Source organism: Archocentrus centrarchus, chromosome 18, assembly GCF_007364275.1.
Source record: "Archocentrus centrarchus isolate MPI-CPG fArcCen1 chromosome 18, fArcCen1, whole genome shotgun sequence".
NCBI lineage: Eukaryota > Metazoa > Chordata > Actinopteri > Cichliformes > Cichlidae > Archocentrus > Archocentrus centrarchus.
Window position 1 is genome coordinate 6106986 of NC_044363.1, and position 13530 is coordinate 6120515.

The following is a 13530-nucleotide window of genomic DNA, read 5'->3' on the forward strand; positions in this document are numbered from 1 at the left end:
AAAACTATAAGGGTTCTATTGTGAGACCCAAGGGGAACTTTGGATGTTGCCTCTCCATGTCATGCACCCTTACCTTTTTAATAATTCATTCATTTGCAGAAAATTTGTACTTTCAACAGTTTTACTTCTTAAGATCCACCAGGTGACAACCCATTTAGGGTTAGGTAGGGTACAGTAGCATTAATTTTTCACCCTTATTATATGCTTATCACCTGTTTAGAACACCCAAATGGAGGAAAAAATATCAGACAAACTGTAATGGCAAAATGAGGCTTCATTTGGAATAGAACATATTCTAGTTACTGGAGATTTGGTCATATTTACATGGGACTGAAGTAAAATCTAATCCTGGATGGGTTGCCAGTCACCTGTTATACATTAACTTCACCACAGTATTTTTAGTGTACCTTCACATAACACAGTCTAAACTCAAAGATCCCTTTCTATTGTCTGTCACAGGTGTGTACGGAGAAGTGGCCTGGTAAAAACACAGACGGCACCATCTACAGCATCTCCATGCTCATTCTGCAATATTTCCTCCCCCTGTCCATCATCTCCTTTGCCTACGCCCGCATCTGGTCCAAACTGCGTGGCCACGTCAGTCCAGCGGAGAGTGGTGGCAACAGCAGCGTCGCTTCCGAGCGCCACCGCCGGCGCCGCAAAACCACCAAGATGCTGGTGACCATGGTGGTGGTGTTTGCTGTGAGCTGGCTGCCTTTCCATGCCTTCCAGCTGGCCACTGACATCGATAGCACGGTGCTGGACATGCGCGACTTCCGCCTGCTCTACACCGTGTTCCATGTGATTGCCATGTGCTCCACCTTTGCAAACCCACTTCTCTACGGCTGGATGAACCGCAACTACCGCGCTGCCTTCCTTGCCGTCTTTAAATGTCGCAGGGGTGGGGAGAGAGGGAGGAGCGGGCGGCTGGACAGCATTCACCCCGCCGGGGGAGGAGGAGGAGGCGGAAGGGCGAAGAAGATAGTCCTTGAAACGCAGGATGTCGTGTCTACACGCCTGAATGCCACTGATGTGTGAGATCCTGAGGAGAGCTGGAGGAGAGGAAGAGATGGAAGAAAAAGGAAGGCAAAGAAAATTCTTTTGTCCCCCAGAAAACAAAAGATTCCACATGGATACAGAAAGAGAAGGGACATAAAGATGGAAACAGAAATGGCATTAGTGAGAGGGAGCCAGTGAGGTGGGGGGTGGGGGTGGGGGGGTAAAAGCCCCAAAATAGGAGGAGGTGGGGACGATTGGGGATTAGAAGAGGAAGAAGAATGACAGGAGATGAGAGGAAGAGCTGGTGAATGACTCAAAGTCTTCTCAACCAAATGAAACCTTTGCGTCCTTTTGAGGGCATGACCTTGCTGTGACGGAGATTTCCCTCTCTGGAAAGACAGGGTTTGAGGGTGAAATTATGTTTGAAGGATCTGTGAGTCTTAAAAAGTCGAAACGTTTGTCTGGAGAAAGGATTAAGAGGCAGATTTTTTTTTTTTATGGGGGAAAAAAATGAGAAAAAGCAATGAATTTCTCCATTTTCATTCCACAGGTGAAGCATTTAGCTCAAACATATAATCCACAGTGGCTTAGCAAGGAGCTCGCTTTTGTGGATAGCTCTATTATGGAAATTTTAGGCCACCGTTAAATCGATTGAAAGAAATGCCAGAAAAAAGAATAAAATTTGGATGCATGATGCAAGCTTTAAGAAATCTCAGACACTGTTATGAATATGTGTGTTTAACATGGATTATCTGACAAATAAAGCTGGATTGGAGGAGTGCAAAACAGAAAACATGGAGGTGGGCAAGAGGTACATGTGAGACATTAAGACAAAGACAAACAAAAGATGGAAAACTGGTCAAATGATTTATATTAGAATGGCAATGCTTTTCTTGGTTTTGTTTTTTTAATAGCGTGAGGATGGAGCAAAGGAATAAGACAAGGGCAGAGGCTGCAAAGGCGATAAAGGGATCAGTAGTAGGAAATGATGAGAGTGAAACATGGGATAATGAGGCAACATGTAAAAAAAAAAACAAGATATTTCAAATGAACTGCATCCAATTTAGAGCAAAACATCTGACAAAGGATCCCTACTTTCAAGCGAACACATGAATGTTTGAATAAAATCAAAACTTGACTAATTTTTTCCTTTTTTAAATCACTTTGGCACCTTTTTGAAGCTGTAAATTTGTCTCATTGCACCTTCAATTTGTCCAGTTAAAAGAAATTATTTTAAGCTTTGAATCTTATTTGATTAATCTGGGCACGGCTCATTGACTCTTTTAAACTCAATCACAGACAAAAGAAAAATCATTAAAATATGATTGGTCACATTAAATTACCTGGATATGCCACTTTTTTGATAACTTTAATAGATACTTTGAAATCTAAACAGCTTCCACAAGTGAATACTTTATTCATAGACTTTTACATGGATTTGGAACACATGCTTTTCTTCTCCGAACAAAAAAAAAAGCTTAATTTAGCTTTTATATTCCCAAAATATGATTATGATTTCTGAGTTCATGCTGCCACTGAATGTTTTGTGAGAAGTCTCATTATCCCTGCCCAGCACAGTTTTATGGCAGTTTGTGAAATAGTCATGACTCGTACTAGTATTTCTGGACACAAATGCCCTCTTTCCCCTCTTTGTCCTTGAACATGATTTTTCATCTCAATGGTCTCATATCTACAGATACTTGTCCACAATGATCTTGAAGGGTGATAAAGTAAATATTTGATGGCTGATGTGTTGGTGGTGGCATGAATAATGTGACCTTGTGATGTACTCGTGACCTGTCCACGGTGTACCGTGGCTCTCACCCTATGTCAGGTAGGATGGGCTCTAGCCCAAAGTCAGTATAAAAGAGTGAAGCTCCTGGGACTAAAATTAAATTTACCCTAACCCTGAATTCATTTTAAGGGCCACCAGGGGGCGACTCATCTGGTTGGATTTCTGATTGTGTAGAAGAAAATGGAAAAAATGGCCCTAACATTTTCCTGATGAATTTTTAGTCACGCAGTTGAGGTCATTTGGACCTGACGGTGGCTATGGCCATATTTTCTCTCTCTATTCTCCAGCTCAATGGAAGAATAATTCCTGTTTATTCCAGTCTCTATGGCTCCTTGTACCTTTGCATTGGTTACCTCAGTTGTAGAGATTTGTGAGGAAATGAGGAGTCACAACTGGCATTGGACTGCCAGAGGATCTGTGTTCAAACAGAACGTCCATGAATGGGGAAGTGGGTTTCAACCAAAGGTTGCTGCGGGCTAACTGTAATGGTGTATTCACAGAATATGCTAAGTCACATGAATCCACACCAGGAGATGCCACATCTGCAGAAATTAATACTTCAACTTGGGTGAAATATTAGCTTCAAACTGTGTCATGAAAGCTTTACAGCTGAGATTCTCTCATAGACTGGATTAGCCTGACGCCATGACTCTGAGAAATGGAGAATATTCCAGAACTGAATGCTTTAAATGATTTGTTAATGAGAGAGAACAACAACAACAACAAAAACAAAATGCTTGGAGTGAGCAAAATCATAGGACTTCCTGGTACCTTACTTTCTAATGTTACAGTAACTAGCTATTAGCTAGTCACTCATTCACTTCAAGTTTAGTGTTAACATCATTGGGGCTAGGACTACATTCCAAGAGACAGACAGAGTAGAGCTTCTGCATTGAACAGAGCCAGTTGAGGTTGTTTGGGCATCTCACCTAGGTGAGGCGTTTCAGGCATGTTCAACTTTGAGGCGGACCTGGGGAAAAGCCAAGACATGCTGGAGAGATCATATCTCTCGGCTAGGTTGGGAACTCCTCTGTCTCCCCTGGAAGGACTGGGTGAGGCAGAAAAATGAATGGATGGATGAGGAGTCACACAAAATCATGTACAGTACCAGTCAAAAGTTTGGATACACTCACTCATTCAAATGAATAGGTAGGTGTGTCCAAACTTTTGACTGCTCTTTTTGCTCCAGTATACAGTGCCAGTCTCCCTGAAGCTTTCCAGTGTTATGTAATCTGTGATGAGAAGTTTGATTTTTGAATACAATAGCGGCATAATCATCCAATTTTTAAGTTCTGTTCCCACACAGTTTCATAAACCCAGTGCTGCTTCAGCCTTTTCGAGCACCCGAGCTGTTCTTAAAGCCTATCACAGATCCAAAACACCCAGAGTCAACAGTCAACATAGGTCACAGCACACTGTATTGTATATTGGTACTGTGGCTGTCATTGTGACCCATCAGAGTCAAAACATCTAGAGCCACCAGTAGACAGAGGTCACTGTATTCCTAAAGGTTCCTCCAACATTAACTTTTGTTCAGGCCTTCCCATATAGTGTGACCTCACCAAATAGTAGGATTAACCCCAAGAACTCCTAAACCTGGAGAAATAAACATCTTCTTGTCTGAATTATTTCAAAATTTGGTTTCAGTCTGACTGAAAGTAATCTCTGAACCTAGCCACCTGGATCCTGTGCTGAAATGGAGACCCCCTCTGCTTGGCTCAGCAAGAGGTCTCTTGGTTTGCTGAGGTTTTCTCTGAAATTTGAGTTATGCTTTAAATAAGCATCTTAAGATGACTTCTGGTTCTGCACTGGTGGAATATGAATACAATTTAATTTAAGTGAATCCAATAAACCCACAACAGACTCAACAGACTAATGAGAGACACAAACAAGCAGCAGAAGCTGAAATAAAGTGGCATTGTGATTTAAAAGAGTATGCCACACAATTACCACTGCTGGAGTCAATCATAAGAAAGATAAGATAAGATTAGAAATCCCTTTATTAGTCCCATGATGGGGACATTTAAATGCATCAGCTGATAAAGTATAAGGGTTAAGATAAAAATAAATAAGAAAATATTTTACATTATTTTTTTTTAAATAATGGGCTAAAAAGAATCACAACGAACTATAGAAGAGGTGAGATATGTGCTGTATAGAACCCAAGGGCAGAAATGCACACAAAAAGGCCAGAAAAAGAATGGACTACAGTGATAATGTGCTTTTGTCTAAACGCCAGCAAACTGCTTGCAATCGACTGCCAGCGTGCCAACACTTTGTCCCACTCGCCTTCCTTTAACCGATCAAGCTGCCAGTAAAATAGTTAATTACTGCAGCTGGCTCTCCTTCTGCTCCTCGTGTACTCGCATTCATTTAGGTCACAGAGCTCTTCATCGTTCAGTAGACTCACTCCCTGGCTCCCTTGTAAGGGCTATTCCACCCTTGGAAGGTCTGTGCCAAGGCACAGGAGAGTAGAATCCTCCGGTAAGTTGAAAAATTTGGAAGGAGCAATGCAGTGAGGAGCAACCCTCTGCACTGCTCAGAGGGTTACTTTCTTACCCGAGCAGTCTACATGTATTTTGTGGATTTTGAAAAAGGGATTTGACCATGTTCCTTCAGGTGTCCTGTGGGGGTTGCTGCAGGAATACGGAATATCAGCCTAGTTGTTAAGAGCTATTCAGTCGTGTACTGCAGGAATTCATCTAGATGGTTAGGGACATATTTAGGTCTAGAGACCACCCCCCTGGCAACCATGGGTTACTCTGGAAAAATCTGTATTCCTGTAAAACTGGTGAATGGTTGGTGGCTGTCACTAAGTGAAACTGGTCACAAAGAAACATGTGGCGTTAAATCAAAAACCTTCTTGTGATTGCCTTGCGCACTAGCAGATTGCCATGGTCATCCGTAGTTTGGAAGATGGAAGGTTCTGACTTGTATGCAACAACTTGCCAATACTTGCTGAGTGCTAATGAAAATGGGAAAAGCAAGACTCAAAACATGGTCCCTGCAGAAATGTAGACGGTGCGCCTTCAACGTAAAGTTGTGCCTTTTGAAACAGGCTGGTTGGGGTGTTAAAGCAGAACTTTTAAACTTCTTGGTTTAGGTTTATTCAGTGAAATTATCTCGGTTAGTACTTGATGAGTTGAAAACTGTTTGGTTATAAATGCCATTTAAAAAAATCATATAAAAACACAGTGCTTTGTGACCACTCTTCTGTGAAAGGCGATTTCTAAATAAATCTTACGTGTTTACTTGCTTGGTTATGTTTACAAAATGATCGTGTTTGGGTTAAAATTTTGTAGTTTCAAAGCAGTTTTCTTGGTTGCAAGGATGATGCTTTTCCATATAAGGCTCTCATTAACATGCTGCAAACATGAACTTAAAGTTCCTAATGAATTAGTTCCATACTGATTGTAACTATAACTACATCTATGTCACAGCTGACAGGCGAATAAAGGAGGACGACTACTGGCGATTGAATAGATTGATGAGATTCAAATTGTGTGGTCTGCCTCTGTTTGCCTGAGACGGTGGGCCACATGTTTAGTCAGATACGGCTAAAAGCTAAATAAGCACATCCCTCATTCTGATCCAGTCTTGCACCATCCCTTTTTTTCTTGCCCTTCGACATCCCAACTTGTGTTTTGTGAGAATCTTGTGGAAAGAACTGATGTGCTTCTTGTCTGTTTTAAGTTAGAGGTCAACATAGAGGCTAAACTTACCATTTCCCACTTGTAACACCAACATTTTTATGTGTTTTCACACGTAACATTTGCTCTTAATTTCCTCTTAATTACAGACTAATTAGATCCATTGTTCAAAATGTTATTACCAAAGGCTGTTTCTTTAAGAGTCTAAAATCTAATTGCCTAATTGTAATTACAACTCTCGGTTTTCCCCTGGCAGGAGCTTTTTCAACACACTGATTTGGTGTAAACACAGCTGGCTGAATGAAAAATGACCTGCACAATGTAATACACACAAGAGAAAAAGACATGTCAGAAAACTAATCAAAAGTAGGCTAATACCATGTTGTAAAAGGGGATCAGAGGCCCTGCTGATAAACTCCTTTGTTTTATTATTTTTTGGGCTGAGCCTCGGTGTCCCTGACATCATTTCCTCTTTAAACCCTTCGATTAGTGGATCCTTTTTCTCTGAGCTGCATCACCCGACCAGCAATCCTACAATCCCTCTGTTCCCTCCCACTGAACCTGTTTATCTCTGTCCTCATTTCAGCTCCTCGTCTGTCTTCTCTTCCCCTATGAATACATGCATTAAACAGCTAGAAATGGACAAACAGAATATGAGAAAAGTGAGTTTTATTCTGGTATGAGTAAGTGCTGAGATGCAAAAACTGAGAAAAATTATGCCTGCAAAATTATGTGTCAAAGCTTACAGTTTAATTTAAAAAGTGCTTGAATATTTTTGTAAAAAGTAATTTTTTAACTATAATGTGCTTTAGTTCAATGACGGACTCCTGAGTTAAAGTCAGTGGATTTAGCTGGGATGACTTTTCACTGTTATTATATTTATATGGATATGTAAAGAGGTTCAGAAGGGCAGTTTTAAAATGCATGGTTTGCTCAGATTCCCCAAAGCCATCCCCAAATTAACGGTGTGTATTCATCATCTTGTCCACAGGATAAAGTGTCACAAGAATAAGACATAAAACCCAGAAACAGCTTAGCTTTAATGAGCCTCCAGTTTTTTGGCAAAGAAATGTCCAATTACCAAACTTCACAAGTTAATACAGTATCATTCCTATTCATATTTATATTTATATTATATTTATATTATACCGTTTCACAATGTTAAACATCTTAAAGGCAAATTTTTCCATTGTATGACTAATTATATTGAAAAATGACACCCAAGGGTTACACAGTATATTCCAGTACGATTTCTACTAATCCTGAACATGCATCAGTATGTGAAGACTTTACATGAACGCTACTTTGCAACCTCCCAACATAAATCTTGCAATTATAGCTAGACATCTTTTATTGTCCAAAACTTTAGCTATATCTTATAAAGCCAACCATTCATTTTCTTCTGTTTATCCAGTTCAGGGTCACGGTCTCTAAACCAGAGACTGATAAATAATGTGCAGAGCGGGTAAATATTACCAGTGCTCTACTGACTCAATAACTGAGGAGTTCAAAACGTCCTCTAACATTAACATCAGCACAAAAACTAGGCACTTAGAGCTTTATGGCATGCATTTCCACAGCCGAGGATTTGCATGCAAGCTTTACATCCCAAAGTGCACGTGTTGAATGGAGCGGTGTAAAGCACTCTGCCGCTGGCCTTTGGAGCAGTGTGTTCTGGGAAGTGAAGAATCACACTTCTCTGTGTGGCAGCCTGATGTACAAATCTGGGATTGGCAAATGCCAGGAAAACATAACCTTCCTGACTGCATTGTTTCAAGTCTAGTGGAGGAGGGTTACCAACTTTATGTGGCCAGTTTGGGGAAGGCCCTTTTCACTTCCAGCAAGACTGAGCCCCAGTGCTCAAAGCAATGTCCAAAAAGGCATCGGTGCATGAGCTTTGTATGGAAGAACGTGACTGTGCTCCAACCTCAAAACTGCTGAACATCCTTGGGGTGAACTAGAACAGAGATTTCTAGCCAGGGCCCTTGTTCAACATCAGTGTCTGACCTAAAATTAAAAAATGCTCTTTTGGATAAATGGGCCAAAATTCCAAAGTCATAGAGAAAGCTGTCATAACTGCAGAAGGGGGACCAACTCCATATGAATGCCTATGGATATAGAATGGGATGTCATAAAAGTTTCAGTAGGAATCATGTGTAGATGACCCAATATGTTTGTTCAAATAGTTTATTTAGCTTAAATAAGCTACTGTTCTTTTTCCATTAATAAGAACAGAAGTGTTTCATGGCCATCAAAACTCCTTCAAACTCTTCAAACTTCAGTCAGCAAGTTTTTACCTGTGGACAATTGGAGGCATCTCCTTCAAATAACCAAGTGAGACAGAACAGATTTTAAAAAGTCTGAGGTAAGCTTAGATATAAGCAAATTTTCTAACAAGATGTAAAAAATTTTTGGGCCAACATTTCCAGAAGTGTTTTAAAATTTCCCTTTTCTGCAGACTTATCAACTGGTATCATTCATAGCCTATGAATCTGCCTTATAATCTGGCTATTAGTCCAAAGTATCCACTCTCAACAACTATTTCTATGAAAAAAAAAATTAGCAGTCAATCTTTTTTAAGGGTCAATTCATTGATTAATTTCTCAAAACGGTGATAGGAATTCCTTCAAAATTAGGCCAAAAACAAGAGGTAAATAGATTCAAGCTGCCGCTACCTGTCTTTTTTTCCTGTTAGCCCATAATATATTTAATCAAAATGTACCTGGAGGGTCCTGTATTACTTCCTAAGATTTCTTTTTTGTTTTTGTTTTGTTGCAAACTCCTTTAACTTTTACTGTTAAAAAAAAAAAAAGAAAATCTTTGTTTTGTACTGATGTTTTTAATATTTGATTTTGATTTCCCCTGTACCAAGTTTGAAGGACCAAAAAGGCACATTTCAGCTGCTCCTTTCTCACAGGGGTCACCGCTGCAGGTTGCTCGTCATGTTTTCATTTGAGAGAGCTCTACGCCACATCTCCTTTCTGACAGCCTCAAAGGGAATTTGTCTCCCGCTTATAATGAAACAGCAACCTTTTGCTTAGCAAGCAAATGTGTAAACCACTACACTATGGAGCCACTTAGAGGACCAAAATTAAACAAAGTGAAATCCAACTTTTAACAAACCTCTGCTTTGAATGCTTCTGGTGATTTTAATGGGCCATCTTTTCTGTTTGTTTCTTTGTTTGCTTGTCTTATAAGAAAAAAAGTTGAACTGACATTTAACTTCTTACAGATTATATTGTGCCGGTTTGTGACAGGAGGCCACAGATGCTGCTCGGCCTTTATCAAACATGAATGTAAACTGCTTTGTAACATGGCTGTAATGTTGTATATTGTATAACTCTATGTAAATATTGACTGTGTGAATGACTGTAACCAAGCACAAACTGTTGGCCTTTACCCGTGTCCAACAACAGATGTACTATTCTCAAGCACAAACATGCCTCTGGCCTCTTTCTGTGTGTCAGTGTCTTTTTTATAACTATAAACTGGATTTTATGTACATTAAAAGTAGAATTTTATACATTTCCAAGGTTATATTGCAACCTGCAACAAACCAGAACCAAAAATTGTTTGTAGACAATACTGACATCTTAAATGACTAAAGCATAAATAAATGTAGTCAAGTTTATTTCTATAGCACATTTAAAAACAACAGCTGCTGACCAAAGTGCTGTACAACTAAACTAATCAAATAAAACACAAGATAAAATGACTTAGTTAAGAAAGGAAACATAAAATTATAAAACCTGAGTAAAAAACACAAATGATGTAAGAGGAACTCAGACTGATTTAAAAGCCAGAGAATAAAAATGAATAAAAAGTAAAAAATAATTTTTTTTTTTTTTTTTTAATTTTTATTCATTTTTATTCTCTGGCTTTTAAATCAGTCTCTTCACATGATGATGTGAAGCAGACTGCAAAGGCCCGATCCCGTCTGTGTTAACCTCCGGACAGCTCGGAGCATTTGCTCAGCAGACCTCAGTGATATGGTGCAAATGGGCACACTTAAAAGATCAGAGAGGTAAGAAGGTGCTAACCCATGCAATGAGTTCAAAACAAATAATGAAACCTCGAAGTCACTTCAAAAACTGACTGTCAGCCAGTGTAGGGAAGCCAATATGGGGAACATTTGGTCTCGCTTGCGCGTGCCAGTTAGTAATCGTGCTGCAGCTTTTTGGACCAAGTGCAGTCAGGTAATAGTGACAGACTAGCACCTGAATAAAGACGATCACAATAGTCCAGACAAATGAAGGCATGGACAACCCTCTCAAAGTCTCTGAAACACAGGAATGGCTTCACTTTTGTGATTAGCTGGGAAATAAACACAAAATAAATTTAATGACAGCATTAATGTGTTTGTCAAAAGTTAGATTACTGTCAAAGATCACTTCCAAGTTCCTCGCAAAGGGTTTAAATCTCTTTTAAGGGTCAAGATCATAGAGTTCAGGAGCACCAAATGCAATAAGCTCTGTTTTCTGTTTATTTAAGATGAGAAAATTTAAAGCTGTCAATGTCTTAACAAAGGTTTACCCATTAAAGTGATCAAAATATGTACATCTATTGGAAAAGTACAAAAGATCCAAAAACTGGAAAAGAATTGTTTGTATGTGCATTTTTTGAATGTCCAATCTCCTAGTCTATATTTTAATGGGTTTTTCAAAAGGCTTGTGATGGATTAAATGAATCTGATTAACAATGGCTTTCGACATTTTCATTCATTCAATTTTGAATGTTTTATGCATCCCAAGAAGGCCTTTGCTTGTCTAAATGAGACAGCAAAAGTTGTCAGGACCAATCAAGGGCATCATACACAGCACACTTTTACTTCTTGCAAATGCACTGCAGTAAAGATCATAAAAATTATGTCAATTTATGGAATTTATATTGCTAAACAAAATGTGCAAATATGATAAACTTTTATTTCCCATGGTGCTTATTTTCTGAGATAATCCAAGTCAAAATGGAAAAATCCCCTCCAAAAAAATTGACAACGAAATATGGCAGATGCTAACTTGTGGATCTTTCGGCACAAATTATTAACTGTAGCACTTTATAGCCCAATTTTATTTCAACTTTCCTTATTGAATTTTAACAGCTTGACATATTAATCAGTAGAAAACTGAAAAAGCAGTAGTTCCAAAGAGGAAAAACAAAAAGAAAAATGTAAGCCGGTTTCTCCCTAACCCCTTCATTCCCACCCCCCAACCTGAACACACCCCAATCTAGGTCCAAGCACAAGACTGACATCTAGCAGAGATCCGGTCTCTGGAACTATGCATAGGAATGCTATATGAACTCACACAAGAGTGGAAGGGCCTCCAAGTCTTCATAAATTTGCTGGTATAGCCCTTAAGTGAAAATCTTAGTTTTGCCAGTATGAGGTTATAAAGAATTTCCCTCACCCAGTGGTCGTAAGAGGGAGGAATGCATAATTTCCACTTCAGTAAAATAAGTCTGCGGGCCAGAAGGGTAGTGAAAGCTAAAGCATGTTTCAAAGAACGCGAGAGGTCCATATCTGGAAAGATGCCGAGGATTGGGGAAGATTGTCTGATCATATGCCTTGCAGCCCAATTTTAATCCTGTATGCTTTCATTCCAGACTGCTTCATGTTGAAAGGAAGGCAGCAGGAACTCAAATAAGCATTCATTACACCTAAGTAATACAAAAGAGCATTTTGAAACTTGAAGCAGATGGGCTACAGGAGCAAAAGACCACACTGGGTGCCTCTTCTGCCAGCTAAGAAGAGGAAAGTGAAGCTACGACAACAAAAGATTGGAAAAAAGTTGCCTGCTCTGATGAGTCTCGATTTCTGCTGTGACGTTCATAGTAGGGTCAGGATTTAGTGCAAACAACACGAAAGAATACCAATTAGTACCACTTGCACATTGTTTAAATGCCACAGCCTTCCTGAATAATGTGGCAGACCAAGTCCATCCCTTTATGAACACACCCATCTTGTTATGGGGTGGCTGTAGCTCAGTAGGTAGAGCAGGTCACCTACTGATCGGAAGGTCAGCGGTTCGAATCCTGGCTACTCTGGGCTACATGCCAATGTATCCTTGGGCAAGATACTTAACCCCAAGTTGCTCTCCGACCGTTCTGTCGGAGTATGAATGCGTGTGAATGTTAGGTAATTAAAAAGCACTTAGCTTCATAAAAATGGAAGTGCTTGTATGAATGGGAGTGCATGGGTGAATGCAAAACAGGTTGTATAAGCGCTTTGAGTGCTCATACTGAGTAGAAAAGCGCTATATAAGAACTAGTCCATTTATGGCTGCTTCCAGCAGTGTAACGCACCATGTCACAAAGCTCAAATCATCTCAACCTGTTTTCTTGAACACTGTGCTCAAATGCCTCCACAGTCACCAGATCCTAATAGAGCACCTTTGGGATGTGGCAGAACTGGAGCTATGCATCATAGAAATGCACCCAACAAATCTGCAGCAACAGGCACATTTGTCGATGAGGGATGGATGTGATCTTAATACATCCTAACATAGTGATGGTAGTAGCAATCACAATGATGCTGATTACAATTAACTTTTTCTATCACAGAAATCCGACTGCATCCCAAAGCTTGCAGCATGTTTTTTTTTTTTAAGCCTCTTAATTTAGAGACCCTTCAGCAACCTCAAGTGTGATTCCTCATGGAAATACTCTCAACACAGACTGGAAAGCTGCAAGAAATAGATTGAAATTAGGCCCTCAAGCTTCCCAAATGATGAATTCCCATCAAACTGGCAGAAACGTTTTCCTCCATTTCCACGCAAAACCAGAATTTTGCTCTGAGCTGATGAAATGCAGGGGACAGAAAGTTCCTCCTGCAGGGAGGAAAAAAGATAAAGATTCAAATACCGGGAGGAACATCCAGCTCACACACAGGAGGTAATTTAGTCCATCATTCTTATAATGGAGGGGAAGAGCCACAATGATAAATGATCTGGACTGGATTAAAATCACTGCATTATTAAAATAAATAAATCCCATTCAAATAGGCTTTAGTGTTTCAATAAACAGTTAAAAGAAAAGAAAATGAAGCTCATTAATAAAATCCTAGATGATGTTTGTGGTGAGCAAAAACTA

General features: G+C 39.6%; 1 protein-coding gene across 1 annotated transcript in view; it reads left to right on the top strand.

Annotated features, from left to right (window-relative positions):
* The window catches only part of LOC115797317 (neuropeptide Y receptor type 2-like), a 62603-nt gene extending 61421 nt beyond the window's left edge, over positions 1–1182 (top strand). The window contains exon 6 of the mRNA XM_030753864.1: positions 460–1182. Coding sequence (XP_030609724.1) covers positions 460–1038 — 579 coding nt within the window. The 3' untranslated portion in view covers positions 1039–1182. The remainder of the gene's footprint in view (positions 1–459) is intronic.
* The last annotated feature ends 12348 nt before the right edge of the window (positions 1183–13530 follow it).